Source organism: Lontra canadensis, unplaced genomic scaffold (assembly GCF_010015895.1).
Source record: "Lontra canadensis isolate GAN:19392208 unplaced genomic scaffold, GSC_riverotter_1.0 scaffold46, whole genome shotgun sequence".
NCBI classification, from domain to species: Eukaryota; Metazoa; Chordata; class Mammalia; order Carnivora; family Mustelidae; genus Lontra; species Lontra canadensis.
In genome coordinates this window covers 13,796,350-13,813,800 of record NW_022631040.1, presented here as the reverse complement: position 1 = coordinate 13,813,800, position 17,451 = coordinate 13,796,350, and the positions used below count along the sequence as shown (strand labels likewise).

The 17,451-nt window shown below is 41.2% G+C and overlaps 1 protein-coding gene across 1 annotated transcript in view; it reads left to right on the top strand.

Moving 5' to 3' along the window:
* The first annotated feature begins 442 nt into the window (after window positions 1–442).
* Window positions 443–17,451, top strand: part of TAF1A (TATA-box binding protein associated factor, RNA polymerase I subunit A) — a 30,250-nt gene continuing 13,241 nt past the window's right edge. Inside the window, exons 1-5 of the mRNA XM_032872969.1 lie at window positions 443–500; window positions 2,234–2,356; window positions 7,052–7,221; window positions 11,361–11,474; window positions 16,848–17,046. Coding sequence (XP_032728860.1) covers window positions 2,236–2,356; window positions 7,052–7,221; window positions 11,361–11,474; window positions 16,848–17,046 — 604 coding nt within the window. The 5' untranslated portion in view covers window positions 443–500; window positions 2,234–2,235. The remainder of the gene's footprint in view (window positions 501–2,233; window positions 2,357–7,051; window positions 7,222–11,360; window positions 11,475–16,847; window positions 17,047–17,451) is intronic.

Here is a 17,451-nt window from a genome sequence, read left to right as displayed (position 1 = left end):
GAGGCTTGCGCAGTGCGCCCTTGAGCTAAGCAAAAATTTGAAGGTTTTGTACCGTGAATTACTAGAGTAAAGTGACATTGTTTCACATTCTCCAAAGTGACATGTTTTTTTGACTGCTCACCTCATCCAGACACCACCCCCTCGTCCCGGTCTCCACTTGCCTTTAAAGCCTTGCATCTTCCCACCCGGGCACACTAACGCGTAAAACCCGGACCAACCCAAAGGGAGGGTAGCACACCACCGTCACTTCCGGGGTCGACAGCGCGTGGCGTCGCCTCCGCCGCGGAAGGGGGCGTTAGGGGCGGAGCCGCGTCTGCGTGCAGCCAGAAAGCGCCTGCGGACTTTGCGCATGCTCGCACGAAGGCGTAGCTAACTTCGCTTCCGGTGGCGGGTGGCTCACACGGTGCTTGAGTTACGAAATTGCGTTCAGAGCTGCGGGAAGGATTGTGCCGCGTCTTCTGTCCATCAGTCATTGCCAGCATTCAAAGTAGAACCTGAAGGTCTGTGGTAGGATTCACCCATGTTCTGCTGATACTTTCTCCTGATGTCCTGAAACCTTTATTTCTGAGAACGTGGCGGAAGGGGCGAAGAAGCACCGATGGTTACCGCGGCAACTGCGCGGCACCAACTCAGTTTTTGAGAATTTGGGAAGGGAGAGCTTATGTAAGGGCTCGTTAAAACACGTGGGCGTCGGGGACGCCTGGGTGGCTCAGTTGGTTGGACGACTGCCTTCGGCTCAGGTCATGACCCCGGAGTCCCGGGATCGAGTCCCGCATTGGGCTCCCAGCTCCACGGGGAGTCTGCTTCTCTCTCTGACCTTCTCCTCGCTCATGCTCTCTCTCACTGTGTCTCTCTCAAATAAATAAATAAAATATTTAAAAAAAAAAAACACGTGGGCGTCGGATCCAAATTTAACTTCAAACCCATGCCCATGTACCACAGAATCTGCCTTTAAAAGGTGTACTCTGTCTGTGATGTGGAGTAGCACAATTGGAGGCGGGATAACTAGTTGGAAAGCTAATTAAGTGATGGAGACACAGTTTGAAGATGTCCTGAACTAGGGTAGTGGTTAGGACTGCGGAGAAGAGGGGAAACTGGAGTAATTCCAACTAGTAGTATCAGCAGGACCTAATAATCAGTTGGAAGTGGGGAAAGAGGGACAAGGACCCTGAGCATCTTGAGGATGAAGTCCACACTCAACTGGGTGTGTGGCTGTCTTTCTGGATTCGTTTCCCTTCATCCGTTCTGTCTTCTGACCCCCTCCTCTCCGCAGATGCGAGACTCTATTCATGCCACGTAGTTTGATGTTCTAGTTCCTACAATATTGTCCTCACCTTTCTTAGGACATTGGGTCAGGTTACGTAATTTAATTAAGCCCCTCAGTTTTTTCAACATGAAAATGGAAGAAAATAATAGTACTTTTCTTAGGATATTTATAAGGATTAAAAGAGATAATTTAGGGGCGCCTGGTGGCTCAGTGGGTTGAGCCTCTGCCTTCGGCTCAGGTCATGATCCCGGCTCTGGTCATGGTTCCAGGGTCCTGGGATTGAGCCCCACATCTGGCTCTCTGCTCAGCAGGGAGCCTGCTCCCCCCCACCCCCGCCCGCCTGCCTCTGCCTACTTGTGATCTCTGTCTGTCAAATAAGTAAAATTAAAAAAAAAAATAACTTATATCCTTGGTGTGTAGAGAGGGATTGATATATTAACTACTACTCCTATTAGTATGCTTGTATTGTTTTATTATGTGTCATTTTGCTGTTACTTCCTCTAGACTTGTGTTTTTTTTTTTTTTATTAAGCAGTATCTTAGTTATCTTTGTATGTTCTTGTAACAGGAGTAAAGTTTAAAATTTTTTTAAAAGATCATTTATTTTGGGGCGCCTGGTTGGCTCAGAGGGTTAAGCCTCTGCCTTCAGCTCAGGTCATGATCTCAGGGTCCTGGGATCGAGCCCGGCATTGCATTGGGCTCTCTGCTCAGCAGGGAGCCTGCTTCTCCCTCTCTCTGCCTACTTATGATTTCTGTCAAATAAATAAATAAAATCTTTTAAAAAATCATTTATTTTGGCTGTTGCTGACATAATTTTATTTCTTACTTTAAAGAAGCTGCCTGGTAGAATTAATTTCACTGAACAAATGTTATTTATTAGGTAAAAAGGTGGCAGTATTTCTATATAACTAAGAAGGCTGTGGAATAAGATGTACAGAAAGTAACTGATATTCTCAATTTGAAACAGGTATGAGTGATTTCAGTGAAGAATTGATAGGGTCCAAGACAGAGGATGACCAGGAGGAATCGTGTGTATTCTCTGGTACAGGAATGTCTTTTCCTTGGCTCCAAAATCATATAGGGACTATTGGTAAGTAAAATAATGTACAGCCATCTTAACTTTAATATAAGGAGATGATAAGATTCAATATAGATACAAAGTGAATAATCAAGTTGCTTTATTCAGTTTTCAAGATAGGACTATATGAGGGTTTTTGAGGCTGTAAGCAAAAAAATCATAAAAATACTTTTTTTTTTTTTTTTTTTTTGCTACTTTTCCTTTGAACTAATAGCAGTCAGTATTATGGTAGATGCACTTTTTTTTTTCCTCTAACAATACTGGGCACTGATATGCCTAGCATTGGCCTAATACTGGAGATACATAGATGAAGAAGATATGGCCATTGAGGAGCACATATGTAGGAAGTGTTTTTAAGAAGTTTGTGTTGAATTGCATTGAAATTATGGGGTGTCTGGGTGGCTCAGTTGTAGCCTCTTCTTCCTTGATGCTTTTAAAATATAAACTGAGCCAAGAAAATACTCTTTAAAAAGGCACTGTTTGGGGCACCTGGGTGACTCAGTTATTAAGTGTCTGCCTTTGCCTCAGGTCATGATTCCAGGGTCCTGGGATTGAGCCCTGCATCAGGCTCCCTGCCCAGTGGGAAGCCTGCTTTCCCCTCTCCCACACCCCCTGCTTGTATTCCCTCTCTCATTGTCTCTCTCTCTCTGTCAAATAAATAAAATCTTAAAAAAAAAAAAAAGAATTGCATTGAAATTATTCCTAATAGAATTGATCTATAATACGTTTCCAAAAAAGAATATTTCCCCATATAAATATAAGTATAAACAAGTAAATATAAATAAGAGTTTTGTGGGGTATCTTTCCTGTAAGAATATATAAAAGAAGTGGTTATCTGTATATGGGCATGTTGGGTGGTGTAGTTGTGGGAATATATTAGAATTGACGCTTATTGCCTTCAAATACATCTCTCCTAGCCTAGCCCTCTTTCCCCTTGACTGAGGTTCTTTAGCTCCTAGAACTTGCTCCAATTTCTTTATCTTTTAGTGTAAATATTATCTCATTTAATTATCTCAGGAAATTCATCCTCAAATCCATGTGCTGGTCATTTTAGAGATGAGAGAAATGAATTTCAAAGAAGTTAAACTCTATTATGTTGGTCTCAGGAGTTCAACCCAGGTCTGTTGAATCTCAGAGCTTATACTTCCAATAACAAATATATTTTTTAAATGAGATAATATACGTAAAGTGCCTAGCACAGAGTCTCACGCGTAGTGAATGTTGGAAAAATAACTTCTTTCCTCTCATTTTATTTTTGCTAATGAATGCATGTGGTTCAAACAAGGTTTGAATGGATGGCCCTTAGAGGGAGTGCTGTTTTCTCCCATAGTAGAGATAGTCCCATAGTCACTGAAGTTCCTGCTAGTTAAGACATAGTTGGGCATGTTTCTGTTATCAGTGTTCTATAGAGAGCTTGTGTCAGTCTAAAGCAGATAGGTTTAAGACCAGAATTTATATGCTTAGAAATGTTTCATAAGTTATGGATAGAGTTATGGATAGCCTGTTAAACCCAAAATACTTCATGTCTGCAATGAGAAAATAATTTCAGGTAATATTGACATTGTAGTAATAACCATAATAGGAAAACAAAATTGCCTAGCAATTTTTTTTCTTCCTAGTAGATATCTTTCAGGGTTCTGAAGAGTATGCCCTCTACACTACAAACTTTGAAAGCAGGGGCCAATCTGGATTAAAACTATATGTTGAGTACGTAGAAGAATTGAGTACCTGGAATAGAACCTGATTCAAAATAGTGCTCAAAATATACTTGTTGAGGGCACCCGTGTGGCTCAGTCAGTTAAATGTCTGCCTTTGGCTCAGGTCTTGATTCCAGGGTCCTAGAATCGAGTTCCACATTGGGCTCCCCGCTCAGGGGAGAGCCTGTTTCTCCCTCCTCTGCCCCCCGCCCCCACCGCTTGTGCTGTCTCTCTCTATGTCAAATAAATAAGTCTTAAATGTATTCGTTGACTGACAAGTTTCCACGTTCTTTCAAGGGCATTAGAGATGGGTTGATGGCACTGGCTCTTTATTGTACCCTAGTCGATGTCAAAATTTCTTTTCCTAGGCAATTATTTTTGAAAGTGTATCAGCAGCAAATAGGATGATCTTTTGCTCATCAAAGAATGAAGTGAGAGATATTCCTGAGGTAACTAGGCGAAGTTGGAAGGCAGAAGGGGAAGTCCAATTTCCAGTCTGAGTGGTGAAAACTTGAGGGGGTAGGTGGGAGCATGGCCTGAGGTCAGTTCTCTTTTGTGTGAATAAATGAGGTTTTAGAGAAGAAGTGCTCTGTCAGTTTTCCAGACTACTTCCCTGGTGCTGCTGCTGGTCCTGGGCAGCTTGTGTGTAGGTCTTGCTAAATGCAGCTTCTTAGAGAGCTAGGGCGGCATAGTATTCTGCATTCCTGGTAAGATCCCAGGGATCCTAAAGGCTCTTCTTTCCAGGACCACACTGAATAGCAAGCATCAGGATCCCCAGGTGATGTGTTTGTATTTTGAGTTTGAGTTTGGGAAGCACTAGTGTAGAGCAGTAGTCTTCAAACTTCTTTGCTCACTTTTCCTTTTTTTTTTTTTTTAAATTATGTATTGCCTTGCATGGTTTTAAGATGCCATCAAAAAATCATATTGGAAGTTTAATAGTTGCCAAAGATATGATTTCTAACTTAGGTTGGCATTTTTAAATGATATTAGTTTACTTTTACATATATATCCAGTGGAATCTAAACAGCATAGGAATGTGATATGCCTTTCATCATCCACTTAAAAATATTTATGAAGAAGATTTTAATTGATGGAGATTTTATACTGTTTATTTTCCTTTGATACTTCTATCTTTGTGATAAAACTGTATATTTGGATTTAATTATTTTTTGTTAATATTCTAAAAGGCTTTAAGTATTAAAACTTCACCTGGAGTGGCACATCATAATTAGTAGTTATACACAGCTGATGAAAATAACATAAGTATTAAAAGTTGTATTAAAATACTCTCTCTCAGGGGCACCTGGGTGACTCAGTCTGTCCATCTGACTTTGGCTCAGGTTGTGATCTTGGCATTCCTGGGATTGAGCCCCAAGTCTGGCTTCTTGCTCAGCGGGCAGTCTGGTTTCCCCTCTGCCAACCTCCCACTCCTGCTCTTTCTTCCTCTGTCTTGAATATATAAATAAAATCTTTTAAAAAATTATCTCTCAAATAAAAAAATAAAATCTAAAAACGTGGGGTGGGGGGGGTGCCTGGATTGCTTAGTCAGTTAGGTGTCTGCTTTGGCTTGGGTCGTGATCCCAGGGCTCTCAGATTAGCCCTGCGTTGGGCTTCTGCTCAAGTGAGGAGCTTGCTTCTCCCTCTTCCTCTGCTGCTCCCCCTGCTTATGGGCACATTCTCTCTCTCTCTCCCTCTCAAATAAATAAAGTCTAAAAATAAATAAAAGTTTTGCTAAAATTTAAAAGTAAATTTAAATTTCTTCTTTGTTTTGATAAATATGGTGATCCCTTTTTTCCAATTATTTCATAAATTTGTGAAGGAATATTATGTACTTCCAGAATGAGAAAAGATTTAGGGGCACCTGGATGGCTTAGTGGGTTGAGCCTCTGCCTTCGGCTCAGGTCATGATCTCAGTGTCCTGGGATCAGCCCCACATCCCTCTCTCTGCTCAGCAGGGAGCCTGCTTCCCGCCCCCCCCCCGCCTGCCTCTCTGCCTACTTGTGATCTCTCTGTCAAATAAATAAATAAAAATCTTCAAAAAAAAAAAAAAAAAGGAAAAGATTTAGCTTCAGTTCTGCTTTGTTTTCATTGATATAATTCTAAGAAATCTTAGTTACATAAGTAAGTAGATGGCACTAGATAGAGTGTAATTATAGCAATGTGTCAGGTTTTTGAATTCTTGAAACACTCGTGAAGAAATTGCATAGTGCTCTATTATAAAGAATTATTAGATCCTTTCACACTTTCTTTTTTTAAAGAACTATTTATTTACTTGAGAGAAAGAGAGAGAGCGTGTGCCAACTGGGGAAGGGAGAGGTAAAAGAAAGAATCCCAAGCCCACTCCCCGCGGAGCTCAGAGCTGGATGTGGGAGCATTTGTTTCAAGTGAAGCTAGCTTTGATATGAGGGATGGGCTGGGTTTAGTAATAACTACTGTTCCACTTGTTAAAACTTATGCTTATCAGGGTGCCTGGGTGGCTTAGTGGATTAAGCAAATGCCTTCAGCTCAGGTCATGATTTTGGGGTCCAGGGATCGAGCCCCACATCAGGTTCTCTGCTCAGCGGGGAGTGTGCTTCTCCCTCTCCCTCTGCCCTTTCCCCTTGCTTGTGTGCGTGTGCTCTCACTCTCTGCCAAATAACTAAATAAATCTTTGGGGGGGGGAAATGACTACTAGAAATAACAAGGGAAAGAACTCTGTTAAAAAAAAAAATGAGGGCGCCTGGGTGGCTCAGTGGGTTAGGCCGCTGCCTTCGGCTCAGGTCATGATCTCAGGGTCCTGGGATCGAGTCCCACATCGGGCTCTCTGCTCAGTGGGGAGCCTGCTTCCCTCTCACTCTCTCTGCCTGCCTCTCTGCCTACTTGTGATCGCTCTCTGTCAGATAAATAAATAAAATCTTTAAAAAGAAGAAAACTTTAAAAAAAAAAAATGAAACCTGCTTATCCGAAATTAGTGTTTTAAACTTGAATTGGGATCGCTGTGGGTAAAGACTCTTCTCTTTTTAATCTATAGCAAGCGGAGGAAAAAAGGAGAAGGATTTTGCCCAGACAACAAGTGCTTGTTTGAGTTTTATCCAGGAAGCGCTGCTGAAGCACCAGTGGCAGCGAGCTGCCGCGTACATGCACAGTTACCTCCAGATCCTGGAGGACTCGGACAGCCACAAGAGGCAGGCCGCTCCCGAGGTAAGTGACTAAGGGACATGCGAGTCTACCAGGGGCCATCACAGACCCGGGGCCTTTCTGCCTGTGCAGCTCTGTCCTGAAGAGTCTTTGCGGGATCTCAAATTGATTTTTCTAGAAGTTACTTAAAGTAGTTTGGGGTGGGGAGTTTGTATTGGGATGTAATTTCTCGCACTTCTTTTTACTTACTAGGATTTTAAAGCCTACTCAGAATAGTTTGAACTCTTGGATTCCCCACCCTTCCTTCCTTCCTTCCAGTATTCTTCCTTTTTTCCCTGTGTCATTATTTTCCCCTCTCAGTGGACTGATGGTCCCTATCCTACAGACATGGTATTTCTGCCATCTTAAAGTCTCTTGACACCCCACTTCCTTCACAGGTGTGCCCCGGGATATCTAACAGCCCTATCACACTAACATCTCTAAAGTGATCTTCTGTTCTTCACCATCAAACCTAATTTCCTCATCGCAGGTGATGGTTATTTTACGTATCTAATCACTGAGGCCAGACTCTGAAGTTCTCTTTCTTTCATACCCCATATTCAAACGGTGAAAAATCCTGTTGGCTCTACATTCAGAATTCAGTCTGAGGGGCACCTAGGTGGCTCAGTCGGTTAAGTGTCTGACTTCAGTTCAGGTCATGATCCCGGGGACCTGGGATTCAGCCCCCATGTCAGGCTCCCTGACTCTGCTTGTCCCTTTCTCTCTGCCCCTCCCCAACTCATGGGCTCTCGTGCATGCCCTCTCTCTCAAATAAATAAAATCTTTAAAAAAAAAACGCAGTCTGAATACTATCCGACACCTACATTGCCGCACGTTGATCCAAGCCATTGTTTGCCCTCCCTTAGGTGACTGCTTGCCCTCCTGCACCCCCGAGTCTCTTTTCTACATAGTGACCAGGGTGATCCTTTACAAAAAAAGTTTTATAATTAACACACCATACAGTTCACATATTTAAATTGTACAATTCAGTATTTTTTCACGTATCCATGGAGATGTGCAGCCTTTACCACCGTCTAAATTTCAGACATTTTTGCTCCCCCGCCCCCAAACCTGTGCCCAGTTGCAGTCACTTGCTGTTCTGCCCCTCCTTACCCCACTCCCCAGCCATTGGCAAGCATGAATCTACTTTATATTCCATGTAAGTGTATTTTATCATATATGGCCTTTGCGCATGACTTCTTTCCTCCAAACAATGTTTTCAAGTTTAGCCTTATTGCAGTATGTATTAGTACTTCATTCCTTTTTTTTTTTTTTTTTTTAATTTATTTCTGAGAGAGCAAGAGAGTGCGTGCATTCAAGGGGAAATGGCAGAGGGGGGGAAGAAGAGGGGCATGCAGATTCAGGGCTCAGCACAGTGCACGGGTCTGAGATCATAACCCAAGTGGAAATCGGGTTGGATGCTCCACTGACTGAGCCACCCAGGCGCCCCCGTACTTCATTCCTTTTTTTATTACGAAGTAATATTCCATCACACTTTATGTATTGCTTTATCAGTTGTTAGGCACTTGGGTTGTTTGCACTTTGGGTTATTATGAATAATGCTGCTATGAACATTCGTGTATGTGTTTTTGTTAGGGATGTTTATTGAAATTTCTCTTGGGTATGTTCCTAGGAGTGGAGGGCTGGGTCATATAGTAACTGTGTTTAACCTCTTAAGGAACTACCAGACTGTTTTCCAAAGTGGCTGCACCATTTTACATTTCCTCCAGCAATCTGTGAGCGTCCCTTTTTCTCCACATCCTTGCCAACTTTTGTTGTTGTCTGTCTTTCTGATGATAGCTGTCCTAGTGATTATGGAGTGGTATCTCATTGTGGTTTTGATCTGTATTTCCCCAGTGACTCAGGATGCAGCATGATCCTTTTAAAACGTAGGTCAGGTCATGTCACTTTTGTGCTGAAAACTACAGTGACTTCCCATTTCACGCAGAGTAACAGCCGACGTCCTCACGACTGCCTGCAAGTTCTGTATGGTCTGCTCACTCCCTTTCCCCCTTTGACCTCTCTAACCTCTCTAACCTCATGTCCTATTACTCAGATACTTGCTTGTTTTTTTCCTCCAACCTCACTAGCTCCTTGTTCTTGCTTGAACGGGGCCGTATGTACTTTTGCTTGATTGCCTTTGCCTTACTTGGAAAGGTCTTTCTTCAGATGTCACTTTGATATCCATCAAGTCTCATTTTCAGTGAGGCCTGCCGTGACTGTTTAAAATGGCAACTCCAGGGGCCCCTGGGTGGCTCAGTGGGTTAAGACCTCTGCCTTTGGCTCGGGTCATGATCCCAGAGTCCTGGGATCGAGCCCCGCATCGGGCTCTCTGCTCAGCAGGGAGCCTGCTTCCCTTCCTCTCTCTGCCTGCCTTTCTGCCTACTTGTGGTCTCTGCCTGTCAAATAAATAAATAAAATCTTTAAAAAAAATAAAAATTAAAAAAAAATAATAAAATGGCAACTCCATACCACGCCCCCCCCACTTTCCAGCTGTCACTCCTGATCCCCTTTGCCTGCTCCGTTCTTTTCCCACAATACTTGCAATTTAATTATTCTGTTTCTTGGTTATTGTCTGTCTCTCTACAGTAGAATGTAAATTTCATGAGGGGAGGGGTCTAGAACAGGACTTGGCATATACACTTTCAAATTTGTTCAGTAAAATACGGTTTATCCATAAATAACTTCACATGAATATCTCAAGTAGCTTTTACTAATACAGTAAACATTACACCATTTAGATATTTAGTAGAGCCAAAAAAAAAAAAATCTGATCAAAGAAAATTTAACTATTGGTTGAAAATTTAGTTTATGGACAAAGCTGTGTGCATCCATGAAACACTGGACAAGTTATATGTTCTTTCTGTTGAAAATTTGTTTTATAAAATGAAGGATTTTAATCATTGGTGTTCAGACACTTGTCTGCCTCCTTTTTTTAGACACTTTATTTGAGAGAGAGAAAAAGGGATAGAGACGAATGGGGGGGCGGGCCAGAGGGAGAGGGAGAAGTAGACTCTCTGCTGAGTGCTCTGCCCCACAGGGGGCTCCATCCCATGGCCCCAAGATCACAGCCTGAGCCAAAGTCAGCCACTTACCCAGCTGAGCCACCTAGCTCGCCCTGTCTGCCTCTTCCTGAGTTAGCCGAGGCTTTTGTTGAAAATACAGATTCTTGGGGCACCTGGGTGGCTCAGTTGGTTGAGTACTTGCCTTGGGCTCAGGTCATGATCCCAAAGTCCTGGGATCGAGCCCCACATCAGGCTCCCTGCTGAGCGGGGAGTCTGCTTCTTCCGCTTCCTCTTCCCCGCTCCCCTGCTTTCATGCATGCCCCCCTTAATAAATAAATAAAATCCTTTTTTAAAAAATGAAATACTTTTTTTTTTTTTAAGGATTTTATTTATTTATTTGACAGTCAGAGATTACAAGTAGGCAGAGAGAGAGGAGGAAGCAGGCTCCCAATGCAGGGCTCAATCCTAGGACCCTGGGATCATGACCTGAGCCGAAGGCAGAGGCCTTAACCCACTGAGCCACCCAGGCGCCCCAAAAAATGAAATACTTTAAATTGGGGTAAGAGAAACAGAGACTCAGTTCCATGGAAAAGAAAGGCTCCAAGTTCTGTCACTGCCATTTTGGTGCTTTGGGGAGAAAATATATTTTATTAAAATTTGACTGTAGCTGATAACAAATTTTAAGTTGGAGTTCCAAATATAGATTAAATATAGTCAAGAGTTATCGAGCTTGATGGATCTCAGGAAACATCTAGTCCATTGCTCTCATTTTTGTGGATAATAAAGATGAGACCAAGAGCAGTGGAGAAGCCAGTGTTAATAGAAACCAAGTTTTCTGCCTTAAATATTCTTGCCCTCATACTAATTAAAAATTCTATCTTCAATATGGGTCTTAACTTCTTACCTTCTTTAGACTACAAACTTTAAAACTGCACTATTATAGCCATCTGCTATTTTAATTTAATGGATGGAAGAAGCCTTTACCACATAAGATATAATAGTTTTACTGGGTGTAAGGAGAAACAGCAAAATATCGACAGTAGTGGTATCCAGGGAAATGAATTACTGGTTGTAAGCAGAGAAAAATATAGCATTCTTAGACAGAAGTTTTTTAAGGCAAGGATTTTACAATTTCATTCGTAATTTCTGTTTTGACAGATTATTTGGAAGCTTGGAAGTGAAATTCTATTTTATCATCCCAAAAGCAACATGGAGACTTTCAATACCTTTGCTGACAGGATGAAAAACATTGGTGTCATGAATTACTTAAAGGTGAGAATGCAGGTTTTGTGAATTTACATTTGCAGTGTTCATTTTTTAAAGAAATTGTCTCAGTAATAAGGTAGGTAATAACGTAAAAGGTATGGAAAAGGGTAGGACACCTGGACAGATAAAAGAGGATGAAAGGAAGTGTTGTGAAAACCACTTGCTTCTCCATTTCCTGCTTCAGTACCTTGTTCTCTGAGAGAAAATACCTTCTCTTTGTATATCTGTGGGGTCCAAAACCAGTCCTAGAACAATGGCCCTCATGCTTTATTATGGTGATGGGCCAAATCCTAACCCTTTAGCTTTAGTCATTTGCTTATTAAGTCATTCTCTAGGAATTGGTGCTTTTGGAAAAAGGAAAGAGCTAATACAAATTGGGAATTTGAATGTGTGGGAACGGGTTCCCCAGCCTTATGAAGATAATAATCAACATATACCATTGTGTGAGTTTAAGACTTACAGTGTGATGATTTGACCCATGTGTGTTTTGTTTTGTTTTGTTTAGATTTATTTATTTATTTATTTGACAGATCACAAGTAGGCAGAGAGGCAGGCAGAGAGAGAGGGGGAAGCAGGCTCCCTGCCGAGCAGAGAGCCCGATGCAGGGCTCGATCCCAGGACCCCGAGATCATGACCCGAGCGGAAGGCAGAGACCTAACCCACTGAGCCACCCAGGGGGCCCAACCCATGTTTTTATTGTTAAACGTTTACCGCATAAGGTTAGTTAACACATCCTTCACCTCACATAGTACCATTTTTTGTCATTGCTGTGGTGAGAACATTAAAGCTCTACTCTCATAGCAACTTTAAAGTATCCAATCCAGTGTTATGATGATGGTTACCATCCCATTCATTAGATCCCTGGAACGTACTCATCTTCTCACTGAAAGTTTGTACCCTTTGACTTATATCTCACCATGTCCTCTACCCCCCCAGCCACCATTCTACTCTCTCTGAGTTTGATGGTTTTAGATTCCACATGTAAGTGGTGAAACTGTAAGAGTGGGTTAGTATAAGAATAGCCATCTTGAAGGCCGGAAGCCATTTTACTGAGCATCCCTAACCAGCCCACAGGGCATACGTGACTTGAGACAAGAGAAAGTAGCTAAAACCTGAAAAAACAACTTAATCATATACCACCAGGGCAGTTAAGTGATGGCGCTACAGGGACCAAATGTTGAAGAAAAACAAATAGTTAACTTGCAGAGAACACAATCCTGCTAGACTGGAATCTCCTTTGGTTTGCAAATGTCCTGGTGATTTACAACAAAAAGGCCATCTCTTCAATGGCCCAATTTCCAGAGACAAATGGCTCAGTTCCTCGAGGCCAAAGGTCGCCCTCCCCACCACAAAACTGTGGGAGGCTGAAGCAGAAGGAAATGTAGTTAAGGTGAAAGTTCTTCTAAATCTCACTTAACCGTCAGGGTGACACTGGGGTGGCAAAAAGGTTAAACGAAGTTAAACTGTCAAAGTGGGGCGCAAGAGATGTATGTAGCCATGAAGAAGTACCTTGAAAATGCTATATAAACCCTTGGCTTTGAGTGCTCGGGGTCCTTGTTGAAACCCGCTGTGCGGGGCCGATACTTGGACCCCAGCTAGTTGGAAATAAACCTCGCTGTGTGACTTGCATTATCGAGAGTGTTCTCTAAGGGAGGGGTGGTCGACTCCATACCCTAACAAAACCATACAGTATTTGTGTTTTCTCTGACTTATTTCACTTGACATAATGCCCTCAGAGTCCATCCACCACATGTTAACCAAAAATGGCAGGATTTTCTTCCTTTTTTTTTTTAACTGAATAATAATCGATTGTGCATATGTATTTATGCAGACATATATGTTATTTTATGTATTCATCTGTGAGATGGACACATAGCTGTTTCCATGTCTTGGCTATTGTGAATAACACTACAGTGAACGTGGGAGTACGGAAATCTCTAAGATAGTGATTTCATTTCTTTTGGATATAGACCCAGAAGTGGAATTGCTGGATCATATGTAGTTCTACTTTTAGTTTTTTTGAGAAACCTCTATCCTGTTTTCCATAGTGGCTGTATTTATATTCTTATCAATAGGGTACATGGGTTCCATTTTCTCCACATTTTAGGCAGCGTTTGTTATCTCTTGTTTTGGTAATAGCCATTCTGATAAACGTAGGATGATAGCTCATTCTGGTTTTGATTTGCATTTCCCTAATGGCTGGTGATGTTGAACACCTTTTTATGTACTTGTTGACCAATTGTGTGTCTTTGGAGAAATGTCTATTCAAGTCCTCTGCCCACTTTTGTAATTGGATGTTTAAAATAAATATGTGTGTGTATGTATGTGTGTGTGTGTGTGTGTGTGTGTATTTATTTATTTATATTTATAGATATATTTAGGTTTTATTTATCTCTACACCCATCATAGAGCTCGAACTCACAACCTGAGATCAAGAGTCGTATACCCCACTGACTGAGCCAGCCAGGCACTCCTGTTTTTTTTTTTTTTTTGCTATGGAATTGTATGAGTTCTTATTTGTTTTGGATACTAACCCCATATCAGTTATGTGACTTGCAGGTATTTTCTCCCAGCATTTTGTTGATTGAGTCTCTTGCTGTACAGAAGCCTTTTAGGTTAATACAGTCCCATATGTTGATTTTTGCTTTTGTTGCTTGGGGTTTTGGTGTCATATCCAAAAAAAAATCATTGCCCGGACTGATGTCAGGGACCTTTTTTCCTCTGTTTTCTTCTTGGAGTTTTATGGTTTCATGTCTTAACATTTAAGTCTTTAATTCATTTTGAGTTAGTTTTTGTGAGTGGTATAAGAGAGAGGACCAATTTCATTATTCTGAGAATGTCCCGATTTTCCCATCACCTTTTATTGAAGAGACCATCTTTTCTCTCAAGTATTCTTGGCTTCCTTGTCAAATATTGTTGACCATACATATGTGGTTTTATTTCTGGGTTTTTTATTCTGTTCAGTTAGTCCATATTTTTTTTTAAGATTTTATTTATTTATTTGACAGACAGAGATCACAAGTAGGCAGAGAGGCAGGCAGAGAGAGAGGAAGAAGCAGGCTCCCTGCTGAGCAGAGAGCCCGATGAGGGGGGGGGCGCTCAATCCCAGGATCCTGGGATCATGACCTGAGCTGAAGGCAGAGGCTTTAACCCACTGAGCCACCCAGGCACCCCCATATGTTTGTTTTTATGCGAGGACAATACCACTTGAATTACTATAGCTTTATAATATAGTTTGAACTAGAAAGTGTGATGCCTCCAGCTTTGTTCTTTCGCAGGATTGCTTTGGCTATTTGGGGTCTTTTGTGGTTCCATATAAATTTTAGGATTTTTTTTCCCCTGTTTTTGTGAAAGTGCCACTGGAATGTTGACAGGATTACATTGGCTTCATAGATGGCTTTGTGTGGTATGAACATTTTAGCAATATTAACTCTCATTCCATTCATAAAACTGTGTTAATATTCCTAATGTGTAGGTGGAACTTCCTCTCCAGATTTTTTTTTTTTATTAAAATCTCATCCAAAAACATTGAGGTGTTTCCAGAATGTTAGATACCTCCCTCTTTGTAGTATATATTTGACTGAAAGAGTACTTTTTCAATAAAGCTTTAAAATGCTTTGCTTTTTATTTTTTTTCAATATCTCTAAATAAAGTTACTGAAACACAGCCATACCCATTCACTTTGTTGTCACAGCTGCTTTTAGCATGACAGATGACAGAGTGGAGTAATTGTGACCGAGACCATATGGCCTGCAAAACCTAAAATACTTACTCTGTGGTTCTTTGTTTTGTTTTGATTTTTCCTTCTTTCTAATTTTTTTATTGCAGTAAAATATGTATATACATATTTTACATACCATACATAAATAATATAATAACATATTTTATAACATAAAATATGTTATTTTAACCAGTGTAAGTGTACAGGTCAATGGCATTAATGACATTCACAGTGTTGTGCAACCATTACCAGCATTTCCAAAACTTTGTCATCGTCCCAAATGTAAACCCTGTACCCATTAAGCAATTACTCCCCATTCCATCTTACATAATAGGAGGGTCAAATTTTAACTAAATTATTGGTTGGATTCTTTTAAACCCATAGAATCTATTCAGTTGAAGTGAAGAAACCTGAAAGAAACCTATTTCACACTCCAGAGTCTGAGGGTGATAATTAGGATAGGCAGTTAAACATTTCTTGTTAATTAATAATTTAAGAAAACCACTTACTGCTATCTTCCAGATAATGTGCTAGACTTAGACCTTGCCGCAGAGGGAGACAGCCCTGTACGTGGAATAAATTACCCATATCAGAATAGAAACGCCAGATACAGTGAGAAGGCAAAGGAGGGGAATGGTCAGCTCTCTGGAATTGGGGAGTGCTGGGAGTAAATGAGTAGGGGAGTCAGGGAAGGAAGTGATGCTTCAGAAGAGGCTGAAAAAGTGAGTGGGTGTTCACTGGGAGTATTAGGGGAGAGGATGGGTGGGAATGGCAGGGTTGACAAGAGTTTGATAGCCCTGCATCCAGTGCTTTGGTTACTCTAAAAGTCACTGGGTAGAAGCCAGGGGAAGTCGGCTGGGCCCTCTGTGTCATTCCCAAGGAGCTTAGATTTTATTCTGTAGGCAGTGGGAGCCATTGAGGGGTTTTACACAAATGAGATTTCTTTGGCAGCCACATGGAAGTGGATTGTGGGCAGGAGTGGAGAGACCAGCTGAGAAATGGTTGTGATAGTTTGTGATGAAGGCCTTGAACTCTGACCCTTCTCACATGATTAACTGTACTTCCCATTATTCCCCTCTTTAGTGTCCTCCCTACCTGGGATGCTCATTCTTTGTGTATTTATTCTTATGATTTCTGTATCAGGCACTGACTTTTTCATCTGAACCAATGCCATTCTTTAATGCTCCTTCTTAAGATGTTTTCTCTGAGCTTGTATGACATGTATAGAATAATCCTGCTATGGGCCAAAGTAGGTACTAGGTGGTATGCAAATATCTTATTTAATTCTCATAACAGCCCTCTGAAGGGTTAATAATTGTTCCATGTAACCCGTCAGACTCACAAAGGGCAAATAACATACTCAGCTGTATGTAGCTTTAGGTAGCATCTGAACCAGGAGCATCTGTCTTGAAAGCCCCTGTTTGTTTCACTAGGTCACACTGTCTTCTGTGAGTATATATAATTTAGCTCATTTCCATAGTGTTAATTATTTCATGTATCTTTCCTCTTTGCTAAATTGACATTTTTGATGACAGAGACAATGTTGTTACATCATCTGTGTGCTACCAGGGTCTTAGCCCAGCATCTGTATTCACTGAGTTTTTGGATTAATGTCTATCTAATGACTTGTCTGTCTGGGCTTTTTCTTAAAATTGCAGATCTCCTTACAACATGCTTTATACCTTGTGCATCATGGAATGCTTGAAGATGCAAACAGAAATCTCAGTCATGCAGAGACATGGAGATACGGTGAAAAGTCGTCTTCCCAGGAAGTGTTAATCAACCTTATTCAGGCCTATAAAGGGCTTTTGCAGTATTATACTTGGTCTAAAAAGAAGTTGGAATTGTCTACACTTGGTAAGTGAAGAGGAATGTACGTGTGTCAATGACACTGAATCACAGGGACAGTCAAGATATTTTCTTAACTTAAATTCAATTAATTAACATATAGTGTATCACCCAGTTACCCTCTTCCCTTACCCGCCTCCCCTCCAGCAACCCTGTTTGAACAAACTGAAACCAGTTTGTTTCCTATGATTAAAAGTCTCTTATAATTTGTCTCCCTCTCTGATTTCATCTTGTTTTGTTTTTCCTTCCCTTCCCCTATTATCTTCTGTTTGGTTTCTTAGATTCCACACATATGATAATTGTCTTTCTGTGATTGACTTATTTCTCTTAGCGTAGTACCCGCTAGTTCCATCCATGTCATTGCAAATGGCAAGATTTCATTTTTTGATGGCTGCATAGTATTCCACTGTGTGT